The sequence below is a fragment of the Salvelinus sp. IW2-2015 genome, linkage group LG15 (genome assembly GCF_002910315.2).
Source record: "Salvelinus sp. IW2-2015 linkage group LG15, ASM291031v2, whole genome shotgun sequence".
Taxonomy (NCBI): Eukaryota; Metazoa; Chordata; class Actinopteri; order Salmoniformes; family Salmonidae; genus Salvelinus; species Salvelinus sp. IW2-2015.
The window spans coordinates 47,921,757-47,948,714 of record NC_036855.1 but is presented as its reverse complement, the minus strand read 5'-3'; the positions used below and the strand labels follow the sequence as shown (position 1 = coordinate 47,948,714).

General features: G+C 41.5%; 1 protein-coding gene across 1 annotated transcript; it reads right to left on the bottom strand.

The window, feature by feature from the left end:
- Positions 1-26,958, bottom strand: LOC111974546 (zinc transporter ZIP1). The gene is made up of 4 exons (XM_024002318.2): positions 26,450-26,958; positions 18,367-18,497; positions 17,752-18,072; positions 1-1,611 (listed from the first exon to the last, which is right to left on the bottom strand). The coding sequence occupies exons 1-4, from the start codon at positions 26,562-26,564 to the stop codon at positions 1,258-1,260; spliced, it is 921 nt and encodes a 306-aa protein (XP_023858086.1). The 5' UTR covers positions 26,565-26,958; the 3' UTR covers positions 1-1,257.

Sequence of the window (26,958 nt, the reverse complement as noted above, 5' to 3'; positions counted from 1 at the left end):
TCATAGCCAACTTGTTTAATCATTATRTTACTGCAACAGTGTCAGAGAGGAGAATGGAGGAGTAAGAGGAAGCTGAGGGCCACTTGAGATAGTGCTGTTATAAATTTGAAACTTTGATTACACAACAGAAACATGACTCATGGCTGGGGTAGGGAAACTATCAACACGAGGAACCGAGTCAGGAAAACACAGGTTAAGAAGTTCAACTTCAGCACATGTTAAAATAACAATCTCGCTTTAACATGTTGGGCACAATGATTTGTCTTATATTAGCCAACAAGGTGAAAAATCTGTTGTTGTGCCCTTGAGCAAGGCACTTAACCCACCGTACTACTATGGCTGACCCTGTAAAACACATTTCACTGCACCTATCCCCTGTGTGACAATAAAACAATCTTTATTTGTAAGGCATAGTATAGTTCCCAAGGTGAAAACAATTCGTTCCACAAAGGGCGATTAAACATTTAATACTTCAACTTAACTGTGGAGGCTCACAACTTAACTGTGGGCACACATCCAAAAGTGTACACATGATGCAATTGACATTTTAACCTGTATACATGAGATATTGATGTGACGGATTCATTTGACTATTAAGAGATATCATGTTAGTCTGGATACGAGTCTTTTTAGCTAACATTCCACTCCTTGCCACACCTGTCATTTGCCAGAGACCAGGCAATCATGATGTCAGTATGAACAGCTCTTTTTTCAGTGATCTTCAGTTATGTGCAAAAGGTTACAAACAGCGATTGTTGAAAGAATAGAATTTTTTTTTAAGACAACCACTGGTATGTATGCCACAGGATAAACAACTAATATTGCCACATTCTGTGTGCTTATTATTTCCCAGTGCTAAAACAACCAAATTAAAAAGTATTACTTAACTAAATATAATCTATTTGAAATCATTAAAAGTTCTTCAATTAAAAAACTGTCTTACCATCCTTGGCTGTGAAATTAAAATCTATGCTAAAAGCAGGATAAAAAATACTATCACCCTTCAAAACAAAAACACTGAGTAAGAACGAACAGCTGTGACRCTCAAATAAAAGTGGCACACGGGCACAGCCAGACACGGGCACTGTAATCTCCCCTGCATCAACCCTGCAGTAAAACGGGACCGTTTTTATGTTTCCCGTCTCCCTGAGACACCTCCCCTTATGGCGACCCTAGTACACAACATCAAGTCCCGTGATTCATATGAGCCACACCCATATTCCTGCTAGGTCAGTTGCTCCAGTGGGTGACATCCTCTCAGCCCAGGAAGGTGAGGCCAGCCATGACGCTGAAGCCCAACAGGATGAAGAACACCTTGAGCAGCTGGTTCTCCGGGGAGTTCAGCTCGTGAGGCAGGATCTCCATGAAGGTGATGTAAATAAAGGTCCCGGCCGCCAGCCCCTCCAGGATGGCCTGGATCAGAGCGCCTGCTGCCAGCTGGGCCTCGATAACCCCGATGCCCACTCCGATGCCCAGCGGAGACATCATGGCGAAGACACCCACGTAGGCCGCAACCCACATGGGTGGGACCGCGCTCTGCACCAGCTTCACCGACAGGCTGAACACGATGATGCTTTTGTGGACCACAATGGCGATGCAGATCTCTAATACCTGGATAGGATGGAGAAAACGAGATTAGAGGTTAAATTCCTCTCCTACATCCTTTCTCTTTCATCATCGCAGTAAGATGAAGAAAGCTGTATAAGATCAACACAAGCTGTAGAAATGACTGGTATATAAATTATATATAAATTACTTATTTGAAAAGTCTATTAACAGGTTAGCCTACATAGATCTGTCACTTCAAGCCAGATAATGTKTTTGATCAACCAGAGAAAGCGGTTTAAAAAGGACATTATACTCCAAAGTAGGCAGATGTTTTCAGACCTCAAAGTAGTCTAATATCAAATTAAGTTCACATCCCAAGCCATCTGTTTTGTAGATCCAGGGTCGTATTCACTACGAAACAAACGGGCAAAAACAGGGAGGGACKTACCTGAATTTGTCCAATAAGAAACACTTGTTTTTGCTTTCGCTATATTTAGTTTTTGCGACACTGCAAAATATTTTTGCTATGGTGTGTACAAATGAATACTACCCTTCTATAATCCACAATCACAAATAAATGGAAAAAATATCATTTCCAGATTTCCGGTGCTGCTCTTTTCCATTTATTTGGGGTTGAGGCTATAGCTGGATCTACACAACCAATTACATAGGATGTGGACATGACATCAGACTATGTTTGAGATCTGAAAACATGTGACAACTTTTGATTTGAATGTAATGTCCCTTWACCAGTTAAAAAGTTACATTCCTGTCTTTCCCACTCCTCTTCTTTCTACCACAGTGAGTGCTCACGTCAATCAATGTGTCAGAAACTTGCATGTCTTTATAGTGTATTGACTTTTGGTCAAATATCCCAGAGCCTTTTGTCATTAGAATCCGCTGACATGGTGCATGCTGTGTGAGCGATGTTATACTGAGGATGTGAGAGAAAGCGCATGGAAATAATGCATGTATCTCACTTCCCTCMGCCTCTCTACATTGCATAAATGAACAAGAGACTCTAAACCTCCTGACACTACGGGTGATTGGAAAGAGTTGTCCTGGGGCTTTCTCCTTCTAAGCACAGCAATAACCTTCACTATGCTTTTTGTGATGGAAAGAGACTGCCCTGAATACCAACAAAGGACAATACAGTGAAAAGGAGAACTGTTTGTGAAGATAAAGTCCACGAGCACATCACATGAAAAGCACGGGTTAGAAATATCYACTTTATTTCCCCCCCCAACAGAAATAACACCAGTCTCCCTGCACTGTAATTTACAACTTGATGAGAGCTAAGTAAATGAGTAACTTGTTTGGGAATTCTAAATATGGCACGTGTTTCAGATATATTTTACCTTCTAAATCGTTGGAGACAAATGTGAAACCACTCATATGGCAGCTAACTGAAGCATATCAACTTTCCCCATTGTATTGTTTAGGAACTGCTGTTACATTATGCAGAATTGAAATTGTACGGCCTTTTAAAAATTGCAAGGATGGGCACTCTCGAATGTATTAATTCTAGGCTATCCCGACTTTCTCTGTTTCCTATCATCTTAAAATATGAGCCACGATCAAAATCGACCATTAGTGCGCCTAACAACCACACATATTTTTGTAAAACTGCCAATTTACTTTTAGTTCTCTTCAGTTGGTATAGCCTACATTATCATTCCATTTAATTACATAGTTTTGATGACCGACATTTGCTTCCTCTAAACGCCATCACGGCCATGTGGTTGTTGCTGAGGATCATTAGTAACAGTTGATAATATAAAAGAAAAATGACATGAAGGCTAATTAAATCGTTATGGAGCAGAGCGCAACAGTTTGATCCCGACGCATGGCGCAAGACTTGGCTGTGTATAGTCACAGTTTCATGGTTAGTGTAGGCAAGAGACGAGGGCATAGCTTACATTATTCTCCCTATTATAATTCAGCCCAGCCTCACATTCAATTCGCGCATATATGTACAAAATGTATTTCAGCAGATTTCGTGCGTTTTTGTGCATTTTTGGGGTGGTTCAATTCGTTTGAAAATACACGAATTTCTGTGCTACTTAATTCGTGCGAAAAGACACGAATTTAACCAGTAGGCGACACACAAGCCGTTGCAACAACCATAGACGCGATCGCCTGTATTTATTTATTTTACGTTATGAATATATATATATTTTGTCTTTTTTTAACCATATAACCATAAGAGGTTATATATATATATATATTGTCTTTTTTTAATCCCTATTAAAACATTGTGGTTTTATGCCTATATGTACTGTTTTCGATTTTTCTGAACAGACTTTTCAGGATATAATGAATGTAAGCAATGCATGATGGTTAATGGTGTTTTATTCGGTTGTAGTTCCATGTATTTCTTAAAAAATAAACGTGTAAACCATTTTTATTGACCAGAATGTAACTGAAAATACAATGGCAGCCTTGCCATTGTCCATCAATAACAAAACTTTTTTTTTTCGTATAACATTTGGGAAACGTATGCAGTCATTGTAGTCTTACATTTTGTTGGCCAACCAAAATTACCCGTAATAGGAGGGTGGCTGAGTGTAAATACATGGCTCTGAGTGTAAGCACCTTTTCACTAGAAACGTTCTTGTGTTCAAATTACCGTCAGTGCGAAATAGCTAGAAAGCTTTCGTATTTCCACTTGGCTGCACCTACGGTTACGATAACGATAAATCAAGTGCAATACCTGCGTTCACCTGTGTCGAGCAGCAAAACACCGGAAAGCTTCTAGCCTACTGGAAAGTTACAAGAAGAACAAGATAGTTACCTCATCCGGTCATGTGACACTCTGGATGCCCCCTAAAAGCAATTCAACCGTTTTGAAAAATGACGCCTGGTAACCCAAAAAAATACCAGGTGCACGAAAAGTTTGGACTTAGAATATTTTTTGAAAACCTCCATAAATCACTCAGGCCATTGACTCGAGAAGAAAAAACATAAAATATTTTCCAGAAGAAAAAACATAGAATATTTTTGAAAACCTCCATAAATCACTCAGGCCAGCACCCATTGATTTGGGGCGGTAGTATAGCGCTCCAGAGCGGGTATGGAAGTCTGGATCCCCCTAAAGCATTAAGGCTCTGTGTGTCTTTAACCACCATACTTTTTCACTCCATCCTTGCTGTGTGTGTGTGTGTGTGGTGTGAGAGCTTTTCTTTGACATCTGTTTAGAGAAATTACTGATTTACAGTTCATGAGGGTTGACCGATTAAACATTTAAAGTTTTGGAAAGATCTGACTTTTTTAAACCTTCGAAACAGCACCTATGACCCCATTTTAAGGCACTTCCTGTTGGCACAGGAAGCTATAAGTAAATACATATCCTGATCGGGGTATGTTTTTACAGAATCTTAGAGTTTTAAGTCTATACGTTAAGAACTGACTGATTTAACAGGGTTGAATGCACTATATATCACAAACTGCTGGTTGGGTATGGCAAAACACTTTTAGGGTGATTTTATCACTTCCGGTTGCTCCAGGAAGCTTAGAATCAACACAGGTAGACCTCATAGTGGCTTGATGGATTGTCATTGAAGACAGGTTCATAAGACATTCATAACCCACATAGGCTTCAGGTTGAATTTAGGGGTGCAGGCAATGTGTTCCTATGGGGTGAGATGTCATTGTAAACTGTTTGATGTAAACACCTTCTTTTAACTGTTAAGGGTTAATGCCACACGTCAATGTTAGGCTTGCATAGATCGGAGGACCTTAGGAACGTTCCTGAGTCAATTGTGCTTCTAACCTTAACGGTTCTCTCTCTGTCTCCAAAAGCAAAAAAATATGAAATTGAGTTCAACGGGTCATTTGGGTCCTTCTTCTTGTCCCTGTACTCAGACCGAGCGAGCTACGGTCAAGCGGGGCATCTCGTTGAACTCGGCACGGCTGGAGTAATGGCAATGCCATTGCAGGCTTTGTGTGTCTTTTAAGCACCGTACTTTTTCACTCCATCCTTTTATCCCCATTTCTTTGTGGTATCACAATCGCTAGTAATTACTATCTTGTCTCATCGCTACAACTCCCGTATGGGCTCAGGAGAGACGAAGGTCGAAAGCCACGCGTCCTCCGAAGCACAACCCAACCAAGCCGCACTGCTTCTTAACACAGCGCGCCTCCAACCCGGAAGCCAGCCGCACCATGTGTCGGAGGAAACACTGTGCACCTGGCCCCCTTGGCTAGCGCGCACTGCCCCCGGCCCGCCACAGGAGTCACTGGAGCGCGATGAGACAAGGATATCCTACCGTTCAACCCTCCCTAACCCGGACGACGCTAGGCCAATTGTGCGTCGCCCCAGGACCTCCCGGTCGCGGCCGCTGCGGCAGAGCCTGGGCGCGAACCCAGAGACTCTGGTGGCGCAGCTAGCACTGCGATGCAGTGCCCTAGACCACTGCGCCACCCCGGGAGGCAGATCTGACCTTTTTTAACCCTTCGAAACTGACCCTATGGCACCATTTGAAGGTACTTCCGGTTGAACATAGGAAGCTGAAAGTGAACACATATCCTCCTTGGGGTAGGCTCTTATATAATATTGAGTTTTAAGTCTTTATGTTAAGAACTGACTTATTTACAGAGGCTTAAATGAGTGTGTGTTATTTCATAAAATCACAGAATTCTGGCAGAGCTTCGAGACCCACTTAAAAAATGTTCGTCTGAACACACTGCAACTGGATCTGTAACTTTTTTTTTTTTTAACTCCTTTTTGTGAACATTACCAATTTGTCAATGTACGATTTCTCTTAAATTACGATAGATAAATGGCTGGTTCTTTTTTTTCTGACACCGTATGCTTATGTACTTTGACGTGAAGCGGTCAAATTAGCACCCTACTTTGCGTTTTTGACCTTTAATCCCAGAAAAATGGCCATAACTCAAAAAGCCTTGAGGCCTCGACGCCATCTTGTTCGGGGCCAACTGTCCATTACGTCTTCGAAATATTTTCCGTTTAGGAGAAAAGGCCACATGCATTTGCAATGTGCTTGTGCATTTGCAATATTATTTATTTTCCCTCTGGTGGGAATTTCCGAGACTGCGGAAAAATGACCAAAATTTGTTATTTTTACAAAACGGAAAATGAACGTCCGAGAGATTTCGGTTGATGKCTTCCTGAAAGATCTCTCCCCCGCGCACGGCCCGACGCCGTCCGCGAATTTTAGAAACGTTGCAGGACGTCTAGTAAGGGACCTTACATCTGCAATGTGGCGTTTCTCACTAACCATATGGCGAGTGCTAAAATGTTCCCTTAAGGTATGGAAAGTGTAAGCCAACATAATTCATTATTTTACATTAATATGTAATACATGCATTATGAAGAAAATGGTGTAATTTAGGCTCCACGAAATATGAAATGGGTTATGAAGAAAATCGTGTATGGTTGCCTACATGACAAAAAGGCGTTCTGATTACAAGTGCACCAGTATCCAAAGTATTAAGCGAAATCAAGCACAGAAAACAGCATTGGCATTAATAAAACAATATTTCCCACGAATTAAGTCGCACGTAAATGTGCGTCTTTTCTCAAAAATTCTGTTCAGCAAGTCTAAAACAGTACATATAGGCATACAACGACACATTTTAAAACATGGTTAAACAAAGACAACATTTCTGTATATTCATGACGTTGAATTAGCCATTAAGAAGAACAAAAATGAAATACAAATTATCGCGTCTATATGGTTGTTGCAAAGGCTTGTGTAGCCTACTGGTTAAATTTGTGTCTTTTCGCACAAATTAAGAAGCACATAAATTCGTGTCTTTTCTCACGAATTAAGCCAGACGAAAACGCACAAAAATGCACGAAATCTGCTGAAATACATTTTGTACATATATGCGCGAATTGAATGTGAGACCGTGTTGTATAATTATATGTACACTAATCTTCCAATATTACCGTGGGTTGAAGAACTGAATGTGGCAATTTTTTGAATGAATCAAACCAGTTCTTTCGTGCATAAGGGCTCTCTTTACCAGTTTATGAATTATAAATACTTTCCTAACCCTAAATAATCTACAAGATCAGAGTATTTTTTATTTATTTTATTGACCAATTGGTGCTAAAACGGACACAAATATGCATATTAGATAGCTTTCTTTCATGATCCATAATATTCTGAACCCATTCTCTCTAAATATTTTCGAATGAGTCTGTGGACAAAATACTTACTAAAAAAGGTACATCGTAATTAAAGGGATGGTTTAAGATTAATGTGCTGAAATCCCTATTGAATGAAAACTCCATGAGAAAATCTGTTGGCCAGCAAGTAGGAGGGTTTTCAGTGGTTGAACTACATTTGTTCAGCACGCGCAAAGGAATCACACCTGCAAATCCTGTATGCACCTGCACAAGGTAAGTCTGAATAGCAACTACTGAGAAATGCGTTGGAAAAGCTTGCGTAATTTCCTAAGTCGGAATTGGGCCCATTATGAGTAGGGCTGTGAAGACAGCAATATTTATTTTATATTATTGGCAAAAATGAAAACATGAAGCAGACCAAACTCTTTGGTCCTTTAAAAACCTACTGCATGTAAAATATTCTTAGCTATAGCTTGGAAAATAAATAAATGTGACTCTGGATGAAAAGATAATGATATTTGTTTCAAACATTAGGGCTGTTTTCCAGAGGCCCATTTGGGTTTACTCCAGATAGAAACTTATACGAACAACAACTTACACACACACAATGACTACATCTGTCACGTTCTGACCATAGTTCTTGTGTGTTTTACTTGTTTTAGTGTTGGTCAGGACGTGAGCTGGGTGGGCATTCTATGTTGTGTGTCTAGTTTGTCTGTTTCTATGTTTGGCCTAATATGGTTCTCAATCAGAGGCAGGTGTTTTGTGTTGTCTCTGATTGGGAATCATATTTAGGTGGCTTGTTTTGTGTTGGGGTTTGTGGGTGGTTGTCTTCTGTCTTTGTGTTCTGCACCAGATAGGACTGTCTCGGTTTTCACATTTGTTATTTTGTATAGTGTTCACGTTATCGTCTTTTTGTTTATTAAACATGTTGAACACTAGCCGCGCTGCATTTTGGTCCTCTCCTTCACCAACGGAAGAAAAKCGTTACAAAATCTCATCTGCCCAGACCTGCATGTTTACACCCCCATCCCTATTGCCTGCATTATTGTTTTCCCACTTGGCCTTAAAATTGTTCCAATTTGTTTTTCCTCAATCACTAATGCTATTTAAATAAATAATTTATATTCTTCCATTGTGTTAATGTCGGATTGATTGATTTCCACGTTTTCAGTATAACATATATTTTTGCCAAGATGGTTGATTAGAAGAGAATTGTCCAGCCCATTGGCAATCTCACTACACCCCCATATGCCATGTCTTGAAATATGCAGACAGACAGATTAAAAGTACATTTATGATATTAACAGCACAAAGTAAATGGACAGTCCTCAAATGTGCACTCAATCAGAACTTCTGGGTATGCTCCAGCAGAGATCTGTATACAATGACGAGATGCTCATGTCTCCGCCCTAACAATGGGAGTCGTTGTCCCAAGGGCGGGAAGACAGGCGACAAGCTAAGGTCCAAAATAAGCCCATAGAAATGCATTGGTCTTATTTTGGACAGATTTTGTCAAGTGAAACCTCTAGTTTCATCTCTTCCTCTCTGGCTCTATTCTCACTCCCAATGAGTCTCTCGTGCCAGACGACTTACGTGAGACTAGATCGGCTCTATCAGGTACAGATGGTGCTAAAGCAAAAAGCTCATTGTAATTAACTTGCAAATTAATTATTATTATACCAGTCATGGGAGCCTGGGACCTGATAAACCAGACATCTACAAGGACAGAGGGATACACTAGCTAGAACTTTCTGATCGCAGATCTGGTAGAACAAAAAAGCATGACTGTGACTGGCCAATTTGATTTGTTTCCCCCATGGTGTTCATCATGTTCTACTGTAGGTGACAGGGCGACATGTGTGCACTAAAACAGCTTAAAACCGGGTGCATCACTGTTGGCTGTCGGGCCAAGGAGGTCATAAGTGCTCCAGCTGAGAATTAGGTGCTCCCGCTGCCATTGAATGTAATAAAGGTTTAGACAGAGGCGGGGTCATAGTGATTTGCAATAGACATACAGCAATAAAACATAATGATTTGTCATTGTCAACATATCTAAACATGCCTATGTGGGTTTAGTTTGCAAGCTCAAATGGGCAGTGATGTCCAACGGGCCTATAAAAAACGAAATACTTTCTCATAGAATATGGGGTCATCCTGCAGGTGGTTTCTCAAACGTATAAAATATTTTAAAGAATCTGAGTCTAAGTTAAGGAGGGTTTCCCTCCAAAGTCGAGAGAGAAGACCTGGTTGTACACTCCAGCCGCTAACAAGCTACTTGCATCTGTAGTCGCATGTCCACAATACTGATATTAATTATTAAGTTTGTCACCTGGAAGCTTAGCCAAGTTTATTAAAACTCTACACTCAAGCAGTTGTGATATGTTGAATTTGATTACTGTAACCAATTACTGCAAGGCACATTATGACACAAAACCAGGTATAAACAGAGTTGAACAAGGAAGTAAGGCTCTGAGAAAATGTACTTGACGTGTGTACTAGAGAGTTCTCTCCTGGGCGCTCTGTCATGTCTTTCTGCTTCGACGCCTGTTATGTCTCTGCTTGTCTTTGTCAATAAAACATCTCATACTCTGGAAGCCATCCTGATCTTTCTTCATTGTTGATTTCCCCGAGACCTTCAAATCACAAAGCATGATAACATTTATTAGCCAGCTACAGTAATTTTGAGAAACATTAGGAAATAGTTTGGTAGATGTTGGGCAAATAAACCAGTTATCTACCTTTGATAAGCAGCTAGCTGGCTATAGCTAGCTGGTAGCTTGCTAGCTACGTCGGGGGCCCCGGGACATGTGGTGTGGTAGCAGGATTACAAGATTGTTATATTTATGCACCAAATGGTTGTTTTATTCAATAAAGAAAGGTTCTTTGGAATCTCTCCTTTTCTGAGTTAACTGAGAGAAGTATTTTGAAGCTTGGGCTGGCAACTGATTAAGTGATGGCTTGGTGATAAAAAACCTACAGCTGGCATTCCATAGATCAGATGTGGTGGGTGTCAACGAGATAGAGAGCCTGGAGGAACAGAACAAAGGCCTCAGTATTCCTAATTATCCTGGCATCTGGGAGACAACACCAGAGGCAGATGACCACAGGATGAACCCAAAGTGTTGAACCAGCTACGACTGAGCAATCTTGAATAGAATATTCCACCACAGTGGCCTGTGTTCCTGTTCGGTAAGCCAGCCCTGTTTCGATTGAATTTTTGGGGACGAAAACATAAATACATGCTGGAATAGCTAAACAGTTAACTAGACAGATATACTTTTTGTCATGTAGTGTGTGGACACCTGCTTGAAGATCTCATTCCAAAATCATGGGCATTAATATGGAGTTGGTTCCCCTTTTGCAAGGCTTTGCTGCAGGGGACATGCTTCCATTCAGCCACAAGAGCATTAGTGAGGTTGGGCACTGATGTTGGGAAATTAAGCCTGGTTCGCAGTCTGCGTTCCAATTTATTCCCAAAGGTGGTCGATGGGGTTGAGCTCAGGGCTCTGCGCAGGCCAGAAAAGTTATTCCAGACCGATCAACAAACCATTTCAGTATGGACCTCGCTTTGTGCATGGGGGCATTGTCATGCTAAAACAAGAAAGGGCCTCTCCCAAACTTTCGCCACAAAGTTCAAAGCACATAATCATCTAGAGTGTCATCGTATGCTGTAGTGTTAAGATTTCCCTTCACTGGAACTAAGAGGCTATGCCCTAACCATGAAAAACAGCCCCAGACCATTATTCCTCCTCCACCAAACGTTACAGTTGGTACTATGCATTGGGGCAGGTAGTGTTCTCCTGGCATCCGCCAAACCCAGAGTCGTCTGTCAGACTGCCAGATGGTGAAGCGTGATTCATCACTCCAGAGAACGCGTTTCCACTGCTCCAGAGTCCAACGGCGGCGAGCTTTACACCACTCCAGCCGACGCTTGGCATTGTGCATGGTGATCTTGGGCTTGTGTGCGGTTGTTCGACCATAGAAACCAATTTTATGAAGCTCCCAACGAACAGTTCTTGTGCTAACGTTGCTTCCAGAAGCAGTTTGGAACTCGGTAGTGAGTGTTGCAACCCGAGGACAGATGATTTTTATGTGCTATGCGCTTCAGCACTCCCGTTCTGTGAACTTGTSTGGCCTACCACTTCGCAGCTGAGCCGGTGTTGCTCCTATAGACGTTTCAACTTCACAATAACAGTACTTACAGTTGACCGGGGCAGCTCTAGTAGGGCAGAAATTTGAGGAACTGACTTGTTGGAAAGGTGGCGTCCTATGACGGTGCCACATTGAAAGTCACTGAGCTCTTCAGTAAGGCCATTCTACTGCCAATGTTTATTTRTTTTATTAACCCCTCCACCATCCCCCTCTTCGAAGGACAAATATATWTTTTTACAGCTTTTCTGCTACATATGCATTTTGCATACATGGTACTTTTAAATAAAGCAGTCACATAACAATAATACATTACCAAACATAAACTCTTTAATCCTAAACCCCAACCACTCTCAGCCCATCCCACCTATCACCATAGACCAAACTCGTTTGGTTTCCTTGTGCCATATATTTTCAAMTGTGCTGTGATGTTTTACATAATTTGTGAACCCTTGTCATCATATAGTATCTACAGATTGTGAGCTAAAGATGAAAACCTTTCCTACGAGTATTATTCTATTATTTATTGACTGACTATGGCTTTCCAAATCACCCAACACTGCTATTTGTAAGGTTAATTTTAAGTGTATGTTGTGATTTTTTAACCATTCCTGAACCTGTGACCAGAAACAAGCTACATAGGGGCAATGCCAGAATAAATGATCTATTGATTCTGTCTCTTCGAAACAAAATCTACAGAGCTGAGATTGTTGTATGCCCCATACATATAGCATTCTGTTGGTGGCAAGAATTGTGTATAATAATTTAAATTGAAAAACTCGAAGTGTTGAATCAAATATAGTTTTTTTGTACCAGTTCATAAACCATGTGCCATGGAATTGGTACATCGAAAATCTCTTCCCATTTATTCTGCAACCTGTATGGCACAGCTGTCAACATTTTTGTACTCAAATGAAACTGTTTTTTTTTTTATGCCTTTCAGTCAATTTGTATCTTTAATATATGGCAGGCAAACAAGTTCCCTACCTTCTCCCTTTTCTACTTGCCTCCTCCATTTTTGTGGTAATGCTGCAATCAGTTAGTTGTAAATTTGGATTGAGCAGATATTCCCATATATTTTCGATAGCTGCATATGTGACATAACTCCTCCGTTTCTATTCATAATGTCATTAATAAATATAATACAGTTTAAAAAAATGTCCATAAAGAATGTTTTTTATTAATCAGTATATTTGAGTTTAACCATAACATTTGTTCTATCTTTTCTGGAGGATAAAACTGAAAATTGTAACCAGCGTCGTATGGCTTGTTTAAGAAAAGGCGATACTTTAAACAAAATTTTATTTTCAATTAGGTCGGAAATGAAAACTTGCAATCTGTATAAAGGCAAAAAGGCAATTTTTGAACAAAGGATGAGCATTTCTTAATAATCTACTGGAGAACCATTTTGGTTTTAAGTATAACTTATGTATGAATGACGCTTTTAGTGAGAGATTTAAAGCTTTAATATTGAATTTTAGCCCCCCAAACTCATATTCATTATATAAATAGGCACATTTAATTTTGTCTGGCTTAGCATGCCAAATAAAATATTTTTTGCTCATATGATTTAAAAAACGAGTTGTCTGGATTAGGCAGTGCCATTAGTAAGTAAGTAAACTGTGATAGGACCAAAGAGTCCATTGATAACATCCCCTTTGATCCCCTCTCTCCACTGGGATTCTCTGCCTCTAACCCTATTTCAGGGGCTGAGTCACTGGCTTACTGGTGCTCTTCAATGCCGTCCCTAGGAGGGGTGCGTCACTTAAGTGGGTTGAGTCACTGACGTGATCTTCCTGTCTGGGTTGTGCCATGGCGGCGATCTTTGTGGGCTATACTCGGCCTTGTCTCAGGATGGTAAGTTGGTGMTTGAAGATATCCCTCTAGTGGTGTGGGGGCTGTGCTTTGGCAAAGTGGGTGGAGTTATATCCTGCCTGTTTGGCCCTGTCCGGGGTATCATCGGATGGGGCCACAGTGTCTCCTGACCCCTCCTGTCTCAGCCTCCAGTATTTATGCTGCAGTAGTTTGTGTCGGGGGGCTAGGGTCAGTCTGTTATATCTGGAGTACTTCTCCATGTCTCTATCCGGTCTGTCCTGTGTGAATTTAAGTATGCTCTCTCTAATTCTCTCTTTCTTTCTTTCTTTTTCTTCTCTCTCTCGGAGGACCTGAGCCCTAGGACCATGCCTCAAGACTACCTGGCATGATGACTCCTTGCTGTCCCCGTCCACCTGGCCGTGCTGCTGCTCCAGTTTCAACTGTTCTGCCTGCGGCTATGGAACCCTGACCTGTTCACCGGACGTGCTCCTGTCCCAGACCTGCTGTTTTCAATTCTAGAGACAGCAGAAGTGTAGAGATACTCAATGATCGGCTATGAAAAGCCAACTGACATTTACTCCTGAGGTGCTGACTGTGGCACCCTCGGCCAACTACTGTGATTATTATTATTTGACCATGCTGGTCATTTATAAACATTTGAACATCTTGGCCATGTTCTGTTATAATCTCCACCCGGCACAGCCAGAAGAGGACTGGCCACCCCTCATAGCCTGGTTCCTCTCTAGGTTTCTTCCTAGGTTTTGGCCTTTCTAGGGAGTTTTTCCTAGCCACCGTGCTTCTACACCTGCATTGGTTGCTGTTTGGGGTTTAGGCTGGGTTTCTGTACAGCACTTTGAGATATCAGCTGATGTAAGAAAGGCTATATAAATACATTTGATAACACTCTATTGAAATTGATTGTGGTAAATTCATTTATATTTTTTGAGATGTGAATACCAAGTATGCCAATGTTTGTCTATGTAGATTTCATGGCTGTGTGCTAAATTTTATACACCTGTCAGCAAAATGTGTGGCTGAAATAGCAGAATCAACTAATTGAAGGGGTGTCTCCATACTTTTGTATATATAGTATATAAAAGAAAATTGACTGCATCCAAGATCTCTATCCATTGTTTTCAACATAATCTACCTCCTTTGCATAAATCGATTCATGGACCATCAATATCCCGGATTGCATCCAGTTTACACCACCCAACTTCAGGATAGGCTATACCAGAGAGGAAGAGGCAAATTGCAAGGACCAAAATCAGTTTCTCCAGCAGGTGGCATTTTTTTCAACCACCAAGCAAGGAGTTTTTGGTCAACAAAAATTGTTATGGCTTGTTTGCTACGTGAGGCTTATTTGATCAAATACAAGTTTTGTAATTCTTAGTTTGTTACGAGTGCACTGATATAAAGTACCAGTCAAAAGTTTGGACAACTACTTATTTAAGGGTTTCTTTATTTGTACTATTTTCTGCACTGTAGAATAATAGTGAAGACATGAAAACTATGAAATAACACTGCTGGAAAAGCATTCCAGGTGAAGCTGGTTGAGATAATTCCAAGAGTAAGCAAAGCTGTCATCAAGGCAAAGGGTGGCTACTTTGAAGAATCTAAAATATATTTGGATGTTTAACACTTTTATGGTTTCCACATGATTCCATGTGTTATTTCATATGATGTCCTCACTATTATTCTACCATGTAGAAAAAAGTACAACTAAAGAAACGCCCTTGAATGAGTAGGTGTGTCCAAACTTTTAACTGGTACTTTATGTAGGACACGTGACATCCTGGCATCTTTGAGAAAAACGTTCAATTCTAGTGTCATTGGCTAGAATGGTCCCACCTGATCTTGCCTCCTCCAACTGCCTTCCATCTTTGAAGACATGTATTTTCATTGTTATAGCAGCCACTTGAGTATCTGGTCAATATAATAGATAATCTGTGGCTATAAGGACACGCCTGGTGCGCAAAATTGATGACGTATGTCGCGCAGCCAGAGTTGAGTGGGGACAAATGGATCAGTTCAGTCAGTCGTCGTAATGAGCCCTCCCCAACGAACTAGTTTATGCTTGTGCCTAGAAACGTCAGCAAGAATGTGAAACTTGTCTGCCGAAGTTGGGACTTGGGAGTGTTCAGAATCATTCCGTTTTAATTGAACTACAAAAGCAATAAATGTGCTTTAGCGGTCACCCTGGCCTGATATTAGCTACTAAATTTAGGTGGTATCCAGATTTTCATAACGTCCTTGATTTACGGTATTACCGGCATAGCCCAAAAGGGGCGTTAAATGCAAGTAAAGCCCATTGGGTCTCTACTACCAGAATGCTAACAGAATTTCCACAAACTAATAGCTAAATCACAAACTAACATAACTAATAACAAAGACAGGAAAATCCAGCTCAAAGTTATACAGGCATAACTAGTAGCTACCGAATGTCATTTTCAGTGAGTGTGGACATTTACAAGTGAACAAGAAAAATTGTGCAAATGAATAAAGTTCTGATGCAGGCTTTTCTGAAGGAATAGCAGCATGTGTACATGGAGAAAAGGGGTTAACAACAGAGGAGGAAAAACACTAGTAGGAAGCACAGGGCATAACTCATCCAGAGCTCTTTGACGTCTGGCAGAAAGCCATTCTAAAAGGTTTGATGGCAAACATTTAGTAGTGAATTGCATTCAAGTGCATTCAATGCATTCACCTGCATTGCTTGCTGTTTGGGGTTTTAGGCTGGGCTGGGTACAGCACTTTGAGATATCAGCTGATGTAAGAAGGGCTATATAAATACATGTGATTTGATTTGATCACCTCATGTGCGCCGCACAACAGAGACTAACCGCTAGATATACGCTGAACAAAAATATAAAAACGCAACATGTAAAGTGTTGGTCCTATGTTTCATGAGGTGAAATAAAAGATGCCAGAAATGTTCCATATGCACAAAAAGTGTATTTCTCTCAAATGTTGTTTACATCCCTGTTAGTGAGCATTTCTCCTTTGCCAAGATAATCTATCAACCTGAGGTGTGGCATATCAAGAAGCTGATTAAACAGCATGATCATTACACAGGTGCACCTTGTGCTGGGGACAAGAAAAGGCCACTAAAATGTCCACCAGAGCAGAATTCAGCAGTGCGTCCAACCAGCCTCACAACCACAGACCACTTGTATGACGTTGTGTGGGCGAGCGGTTTGCTGATGTCAACGTTGTGAACAGACTGCCCCAGGATGGCGGTGGGGTTATGGTAAGGACAGCCATAAGCTACGGACAACAAACACAATTGCATTTTATCAATGGCAATTTGAATGCAGAGATGCATACCGTGACGAGATCCTTAGACCCATTGTCGTGCCAGTCATATGCTGCAATCCCRTCATGTTTTAACATGATAATGCACTGCCCCATGTTGCAAGGTTCTGTACACAATTCCTGGAAGCCGAAAATGTCCCACTTCTTCCACGGCCTGCACACTCACAAGACATGTCACCCATTGAGCATTTTTTGGATGCATTGGTACGACAGCGTGTTCCAGTTCTTGCCAATATCCAGCAACTTCACATAGCCATTGAAGAGGGACAATATTCCACAGGCCACAATCAACAGCCTGATAAACTCTATGCGAAGGAGATGTCGCYCTGCATGAGGAAAATGGTGGTCACACCAGATACTGACTGGTTTCCTGATCCATGCCGCTACTTATTTTTTAAGGCATCTGTGACCAACAGATGCATATCTTTATTCCCAGTCATGTGAAATCCATAGATTAGGGCCTAATGAATTTATTTCAATTGACTGATGTCCTTGTACGAACTGTAAATCAGGAAAATCAGGAAAATCTTTTAAATTGTTGCATGTTGCGTTTATATTTATTTTCAGTATAAATAATACAAATTGTATTTTCATTTGAAGAAAGAAGTAGTTGAAAATTATTGGAATGTATTTGAAGATACACTTGGAAAGTATTGGCATGCATTTGAAATGTATGGGTGCATTTGTTTTAGCTGACCCAGTGCCACAGGTGGGCTGAGATTTCACTTTTAGAACCAAGATAATGGTTTAATATGTGCCCCGGGCAAGCTAAAACAAATGGACCTATTGTGCTTTTTAAGTACAGCTCGCTCTCCAGCACCTACCTTTGAGTCTGTGGTCTGCAGCCCGATGGCCAGGCCCTCGAACACAGAATGCAGGGAGAGCGAGAAAAAGAGCATAAACGAGCGAAAGGAGGAGTGGGCCTGGAGGTCCATGTGGACATGGTGGGCACTACCCTCCAGGTCGGTGGACGAGGCTTTCCCCTGCCCGTGCCCATGGCTGTGCCCGTTGGCCTGCATCAGAGGTGCTCTCTCTTGGTCTGACCCTTGCATGGCATCTTGTCTGCAGTTCAGAACGATCCTCTCCACGATGAGCACAGTGAAGAAGCCTGCAGCCATGATGAACTCTGGGAGGGGGAAGCTGGTCTGTTTGAGATAGAGGTGAAAACAATGAAAGTATGAGTTCTGTTTAAATAAACYCCAAGGATTAGGGATATATATATATAAATAAAACAACGTAAGTAGTCCTTAACGCATCACCAGGTAATGAGCCTGTGGATTAATAACTTCCGCACTAACTAGCATATTTCCCCATGTTTTACAGATACAATAGAACTAAAGTATAACTGTTGTAACTATCCCTTAATACATGTGTTTGTGCTATGGATAATCATATAGCTTTTTGTCATTTTACAAAGGGGATGGGAGTGTGGCACTTACGTCCACCCTCCGTGRGTCCAGCTCAGCATTGATGTCCGACAGGTAGTCTGGGATGATGTCCAACAGACAGGCAGCCAGGAAGACGCCTCCGGCAAAACAGCTGATGAAYCTCAGGACCACCRGATGGGTTTCTGCATGATAAAAAATGCTACTGTTTAATGACTTTTTCCACATTTTGTTGTTGCAGCCTGAATTTAATATAGATCAAATTGAGATTTTTTGTGTCACTGACAATATCTCATAATGTCAAAGTGGAATTATGTTTAATTTTTACAAATTCATAAAAAACAAAAAGCTGAAATGTCTTGAGTCAATAAGTATTCAACCCCTTTGTTATGGCAAGCCTACATAAATAACTTCAGGAGTAAAAATGTGCTTAACAAGTCATAATAAGTTGCACGGACTCACAGTGTGCAATAATAGTCTTAAACATGATTTTTGAATGACTGCCTCATTTCTGAACTGACACAGTCGAGCAGTGAATTTCAAATACAAAAGACCAGGGAGGTTATTCAATGCCTCACAAAGGGCACCTATTTGTAGATGGGTAAAAAAAGTTATAATAAAAATTAAATAAAAATAAGATATTGAATATCCCTTTTAACATGGTGAAGTTATTATTTACACTTTGGGTGGTGTATCAATACACCCAGTCACTACAAAGATACAGGTGTCCTTCCTAACTCAGTTGCCGGAAAGAAAGGAAACCGCACAGGGATTTCAACATGAGGCCAATGGTGACTTTAAAAACGCCTAAAACAGCCTACTCAATCACTTTTTATAGCTACTGTTTACAGGCCTCCTGGGCCATATACAGCGTTCCTCACTGAGTTCCCTGAATTCCTATCGGACCTTGTAGTCATAGCAGATAATATTCAAATTTTTGGTGATTTTAATATTCACATGGAAAAGTCCACAGACCCTCTCCAAAAGGCTTTCGAAACCATCATTGACTCAGTGGGTTTTGTCCAACATGTCTCTGGACCTACTCACTGCCAGAGTCATGCTCTGGACCTAGTTTTGTCCCATGGAATAAATGTTGTAGATCTTAATGTTTTTCCTCATAATCCTGGACTATCGGACCACCATTTTATTACGTTTGCAATCGCAACAAATAATCTGCTCAGACCCCAACCAAGGAGCATCAAAAGTCGTGCTATAAATTCTCAGACAACACAAAGATTCCTTGATACCCTTCCAGACTCCCTCTGCCTACCCAAGGACGTCAGAGGACAAAAATCAGTTAACCACCTAACTGAGGAACTCAATTTAACCTTGCGCAATACCCTAGATGCAGTTGCACCCCTAAAAACTAAAAACATTTGTCATAAGAAACTAGCTCCCTGGTATACAGAAAATATCCGAGCTCTGAAGCAAGCTTCCAGAAAATTGGAACGGAAATGGCGCCACACCAAACTGGAAGTCTTCCGACTAGCTTGGAAAGACAGTACCGTGCAGTATCGAAGAGCCCTCACTGCTGCTCGATCATCCTATTTTTCCAACTTAATTGAGGAAAATAAGAACAATCCGAAATATATTTTTGATACTGTCGCAAAGCTAACTAAAAAGCAGCATTCCCCAAGTGAGGATGGCTTTCACTTCAGCAGTAATAAATTCATGAACTTCTTTAAGGAAAAGATCATGATCATTGGAAAGCAAGTTACGGACACTGAAATCTGCGTATTCCTCCAAAGCTCAGTTGTCCTGAGTCTGCACAACTCTGCCAGGACCTAGGATCAAGAGAGACACTTAAGTGTTTTAGTACTATATCTCTTGACACAATGATGAAAATAATCATGGCCTCTAAACCTTCAAGCTGCATACTGGACCCTACTCCAACTAAACTACTGAAAGAGCTGCTTCCTGTGCTTGGCCCTCCTATGTTGAACATAATAAATGGCTCTCTATCCACCGGATGTGTACCAAACTCACTAAAAGTGGCAGTAATAAAGCCTCTCTTGAAAAAGCCAAACCTTGACCCAGAAAATATAAAAAAAACTATCGGCCTATATCGAATCTTCCATTCCTCTCAAAAATGTTAGAAAAAGCTGTTGCGCAGTAACTCACTGCCTTCCTGAAGACAAACAATGTATACGAAATGCTTCAGTCTGGTTTTAGACCCCATCATAGCACTGAGACTGCACTTGTGAAGGTGGTAAATTACCTTTTAATGGCGTCAGACCAAGGCTCTGCATTTGTCCTCGTGCTACGAGACTTTTGTGCTGTTTTTGATACCATCGATCACCACATTCTTTTGGAGAGATTGGAAACCCAAATTGGTCTACACGGACAAGTTCTGGCCTGGTTTAGATCTTATCTGTCGGAAAGATATCAGTTTGTAGGGCCTCCCGGGTGGCGCAGTGGTCTAGGGCACTGCATCGCAGTGCTAGCTGCGCCACCAGAGATCCTGGTTTCGCGCCCAGGCTCTGTCGCAGCCGGCGACGRACAATTGGCCTAGCGTCGTCCGGGTTAGGGAGGGTTTGGCCGGTAGGGATATCCTTGTCTCATCGCGCTCCAGCAACTCCTGTGGCGGGCCGGGCGCAGTGCGCGCTAACCAAGGGGGCCAGGTGCACGGTGTTTCCTCTGACACATTGGTGCGGCTGGCTTCCGGGTTGGAGGCGCGCTGTGTTAAGAAGCAGTGCGGCTTGGTTGGGTTGTGCTTCGGAGGACGCATGGCTTTCGACCTTCGTCTCTCCTGAGCCCGTACGGGAGTTGTAGCGATGAGACAAGATAGTAATTACTAGCGATTGGATAACACGAAAATTGGGGAGAAAAGGGGATAAAAAAATAAAAAAGATATCAGTTTGTCTCTGTGAATGGTATGTTCTCTGACAAATCAACTGTACATTTCAAGGTTCCGTTTTAGGACCACTATTGTTTTCACTATATATTTTACCTCTTGGGGATGTCATTCGAAAACATAATGTTAACTTTCACTGCTATGCGGACGACACACAGCTGTACATTTCAATGAAACATGGTGAAGCCCCAAAATTGCCCTCGCTAGAAGCCTGTGTTTCAGACATAAGGAAGTGGATGGCTGCAAACTTTCTACTTTTAAACTCGGACAAAACAGAAATGCTTGTTCTAGGTTTCCCAAGAAACAAAGAGATCTTCTGCTGAATCTGACAATTAATCTTGATGGTTGTAAAGTCGTCTCAAATAAAACAGTGAAAGACCTCGGCGTTACTCTGGACCCTGATCTCTCTTTTGACGAACATATCAGGACTGTTTCAAGGACAGCTTTTTTCCATCTACGTAACATTGCAAAAATCAGAAACTTTCTGTCCAAACATTATGCAGAAATATTAATCCATGCTTTTGTTACTTCTAGGTTAGACTACTGCAATGCTCTACTTTCCGGCTACCCAGATAAAGCACTAAATAAACTTCAGTTAGTGCTAAATACTAGACTAGACCCAAAAAATGTGATCATATTACTCCAGTGCTAGCCTCCCTACACTGGCTTCCTGTTAAGGCAAGGGCTGATTTCAAGGTTTTACTGCTAACCTACAAAGCATTACATGGGCTTGCTCCTACCTATCTTTCCGATTTGGTCCTGCCGTACATACCTACACATACGCTACGGTCACAAGATGCAGGCCTCCTAATTGTCCCTAGAATTTCTAAGCAAACAGCTGGAGGCAGGGCTTTCTCCTATAGATCTCAATTTTAATGGAATGGTCTGCCTACCGATGTGAGAGACGCAGACTCGGTCTCAACTTTTAAGTCTTTACTGAAGACTCYTCTCTTCAGTGGGCCATATGATTGAGTGTAGTCTGGCCCAGGAGAGTGAAGGTGAACGAAAAGGCTCTGGAGCAACGAACCGCCCTTGCTGTCTCTGCCTGGCCGGTTCCTCTCGCTCCACTGGGATTCTCTGCCTCTAACCCTATTATAGGGGCTGAGTCTCTGGCTTACTGGTGCTCTTTCATGCCGTCCCTAGGAGGGGTGCGTCACTTGAGTGGGTTGAGTCACTGACGTGATCTTCCTGTCTGGGTTGGCGCCACCTCATGTGCGCCGACAACAGAGACTAACCGCTAGATATACGCTGAAACAAAAATATAAAAACGCAAATGTAAAGTGTTGGTCCTATGTTTCATGAGGTGAAATAAAAGATGCCAGAAATGTTCCATATGCACAAAAAGTGTATTTCTCTCAAATGTTGTTTACAATCCCTGTTAGTGAGCATTTCTCCTTTGCCAAGATAATCTATCAACCTGAGGTGTGGCATATCAAGAAGCTGATTAAACAGCATGATCATTCACAGGTGCACTTGTGCTGGGGACAAGAAAAGGCCCACTAAAATGTCCACAGAGCAGAATCTCAGCAGTGCGTCCAACCGCCTCACAACCACAGAACTTGTATGACGTTGTGTGGGCGAGCGGTTTGCTGAATGTCAACGTTGTGAACAGACTGCCCCAGATGGCGGTGGGGTTATGGTAAGGACAGCCATAAGCTACGGACAACAAAACCAATTGCATTTTATCAATGGCAATTTGAATGCGAGATGCATACCGTGACGAGATCCTTAGACCATTGTCGTGCAGTCATATGCTGCAATCCCTTTGTTTTAACATGATAATGCACTGCCCCATGTTGCAAGGTTCTGTACACAATTCCTGGAAGCCGAAAATGTCCACTTCTTCCACGGCCTGCCACTCACAAGAACATGTCACCCATTGAGCATTTTTTGGATGCATTGGTACGACAGCGTGTTCCAGTTCTTGCCAATAATCCAGCAACTTCACATAGCCATTGAAGAGGGACAATATTCCAAGGCCACAATCAAACAGCCTGATAAACTCTATGCGAAGGAGATGTCGCACTGATGAGGAAAATGGTGGTCAACCAGATACTGATGGTTTCCTGATCCATGCGCTACTTATTTTTTAAGGCATCTGTGACCAACAGATGCATATCTTTTTATTCCCAGTCATGTGAAATCCATAGATTAGGGCCTATGAATTTATTTCAATTGGACTGATGTCCTTGTACGAACTGTAAATCAGGAAAATCAGGAAATCTTTTAAATTGTTGCATGTTGCGTTTATATTTATTTTCAGTATAAATAATCAAAATTGTATTTTCATTTGAAAGAAAGAAGTAGTTGAAAATTATTGAATGTATTTGAAGATACACTTGGAAAGTATTGGCATGCATTTGAATTGTATGGGTGCAGATTTGTTTAGCTGACCCAGTGCCACAGGTGGGCTGAGATTTCCTTTTAGAACCAAGATAATGGTTTAATATGTGCCCGGGCAAGCTAAAAACAAATGGACCTATTGTGCTTTTTAAGTACCTCGCTCTCCAGCACCTACTTTTGAGTTGTGGTCTGCTAGCCCGATGCCAGGCCTCGAACACAGAATGCAGGGGAGCGAGAAAAGAGCATAAACGAGCGAAAGGAGGAGTGGGCCTGGAGGTCCATGTGGACATGGTGGGCATACCTCAGGTCGGTGGACGAGGCTTTCCCCTGCCCGTGCCCATGGCTGTGCCCGTTGGCTGCATCAGAGGTGGCTCTCTCCTTGTCTGACCTTGCATGCATCTTGTCTGCAGTTCAGAAACGATCCTCTCCACGATGAGCCAGTGAAGAAGCCTGCAGCCATTGAACTCTGGGGAGGGGAAGCTGGTCTGTTTGAGATTAGAGGTGAAAACAATGAAAGTATGAGTTCTGTTTTAAATAAACGCAAGGATTAGGGATATATATATATATAAAATACAACGTAAGTAGTCCTTAACGCATCACCAGGTAATGAGCCTGTGGATTAATAACTTCCGCACTAACTAGCATATTTCCCCATGTTTTACAGATACAATAGAACTAAAGTATAACTGTGTAACTATCCTTAATACATGTGTTTGTGCTATGGATAATCATATAGCTTTTTGTCATTTTACAAAGGGGATGGGAGTGTGGCACTTACGTCCACCCTCCGTGCGTCCAGCTCAGCATTGATGTCCGACAGGTAGTCTGGGATGATGTCCAACAGACAGGCAGCCAGGAAGACGCCTCCGGCAAAAACAGCTATTGAAACTCAGGACCACCCGATGGGTTTCTGCATGATAAAAAATGCTACTGTTTAATGACTTTTTTCCACATTTTGTTGTTGCAGCCTGAATTTAATATAGATCAAATTGAGATTTTTTGTGTCACTGACAATATCTCATAATGTCAAAGTGGAATTATGTTTTAATTTTTACAAATTCATAAAAAACAAAAAGCTGAAATGTCTTGGTCAATAAGTATTCAACCCCTTGTTATGGCAAGCCTAATAAAATACTTCAGGAGTAAAAATGTGCTTAACAAGTCATAATAAAGTTGCACGGACTCACAGTGTGCAATAATAGTCTTAAACATGATTTTTGATGACTGCCTCATTTCTGAACTGAAAAGTCGAGCAGTGAATTTCAAATACAAAAGACCAGGGAGGTTATTCAATGCCTCACAAAGGGCACCTATTTGTAGAGGGTAAAAAAAGTTATAATAAAATTAAATAAAAATAAGATATTGGAATATCCCTTTTAACATGGTGAAGTTATTATTTACACTTTGGGTGGTGTATCAATACACCAGTCACTACAAAGATACAGGTGTCCTTCCTAACTCAGTTGCCGGAAAGAAAGAAACCGCACAGGGATTTCAACATGAGGCCAATGGTGACTTTAAAAACGCCTAAAAACAGCTACTCAATCACTTTTATAGCTACTGTTTAAGGCCTCCTGGGCCATATACAGCGTTCCTCACTGAGTTCCCTGAATTCCTATCGGACCTTGTAGTCATAGCAGATAATATTCAAATTTTTGGTGATTTTAATATTCACATGGAAAAGTCCACAGACCCTCTCCAAAAGGCTTTCGAAACCATCATTGACTCAGTGGGTTTTGTCCAACATGTCTCTGGACCTACTCACTGCCAGAGTCATGCTTCTGGACCTAGTTTTGTCCCATGGAATAAATGTTGTAGATCTTAATGTTTTTCCTCATAACCTGGACTATCGGACCACCATTTTATTACGTTTGCAATCGCAACAAATAATCTGCTCAGACCCCAACCAAGGAGCATCAAAAAGTCGTGCTATAAATTCTCAGACAACACAAAGATTCCTTGATACCCTTCCAGACTCCCTCTGCCTACCCAAGGGACGTCAGAGGACAAAAATCAGTTAAACCACCTAACTGAGGAACTCAATTTAACCTTGCGCAATACCCTAGATGCAGTTGCACCCCTAAAAACTAAAAAATTTGTCATAAGAAACTAGCTCCCTGGTATACAGAAAATATCCGAGCTCTGAAGCAAGCTTCCCAGAAAATTGAACGGAAAATGGCGCCACACCAAACTGGAAGTCTTCCGACTAGCTTGGGAAGACAGTAGCGTGCAGTATCGAAGAGCCCTCACTGCTGCTCGTCATCCTATTTTTCCAACTTCCACCTGCATTGCTTGCTGTTTGGGGTTTTAGGCTGGGTTTCTGTACAGCACTTTGAGATATCAGCTGATGTAAGAAAGACTATATAAATACATTTGATTTGATTTTGATGAAGCTCCGTAGCCTGACATCAATGAACAACCAAACCTAAACTATTCGGTTTCACCAAAATAACGTTGCCATCAACAGAGGCATATCCAATATATCTAGGAACAATACTTAAAATGTGTCTGGTTGAATGAGTTCTTCGCTATCGAATATGCGTTTAAAACACGTTATACAGGTTTCCCTACTCCTGTCTGTAAAAGTGGGAGATTACTTGGTAGTTTACTCTCATGTGACCTATAAATGGACTCCAATGCCATGGCAGCCCACACAGGCGGGAAATAGTATACCCTGGATCAAAACCTGTTTTAAACACTTATGTGATAGTGAAGGACGCATTCAACACGAATCGTATGTATTGTTCTTCGAGATATGCCTCGTTGATGGGAAACCGAATAGTTTAGGTGGATGGAGGAAAGGACGCCAAACAACGGAAGCTTCCGTAACGAGCCATCTGGATCTTTTGCTCAACACATCCCAAGTGTGGAATTGCATGGGGTTACAGCATGATACTAGCCATCTAGTATATAACTTGTAGGCTACCTACTGAAACGTACCTGTCCCACTGGTTTCTCTGAACCACTTCATCCGAGCAGGGATAAATCCGAAAAATAAGGTCAGGAGTAACAAACCCACGAGGGCGCCTATTTTCACCTGTAACAAGTAGTCCATCTCGATTTGTTACTATAACGCTACCGGGCTGAATCAAAACAAGCAATTTTGGGATAAGCCTAGTAAAATAGCGATTTAAACCAACGGGCAGTAAGATTAATACGCCATACGAACATGTTTGCGTTACTGAAAAACAAAAACCTATGCTACTCGAAAACTCATCCCTGCTACACAGACAATTTCATAAGCTATTTATGCGCCTGCTAACTAACGTTATGTGTTTACGTTGTCCTGCAATGTGTTGGAGGACTTTGCGCTAGTAGTCAGCAGCACAACTGATGACGTCACCTGTGTATGGTAATGAGGGAATCTTAAAAATAAAAAWCCGCATTTCAAAACATTGTAAAAATGATTTTTCCGCCATCGTGTGCCAGCATAAATTCCTGCTGTTAGG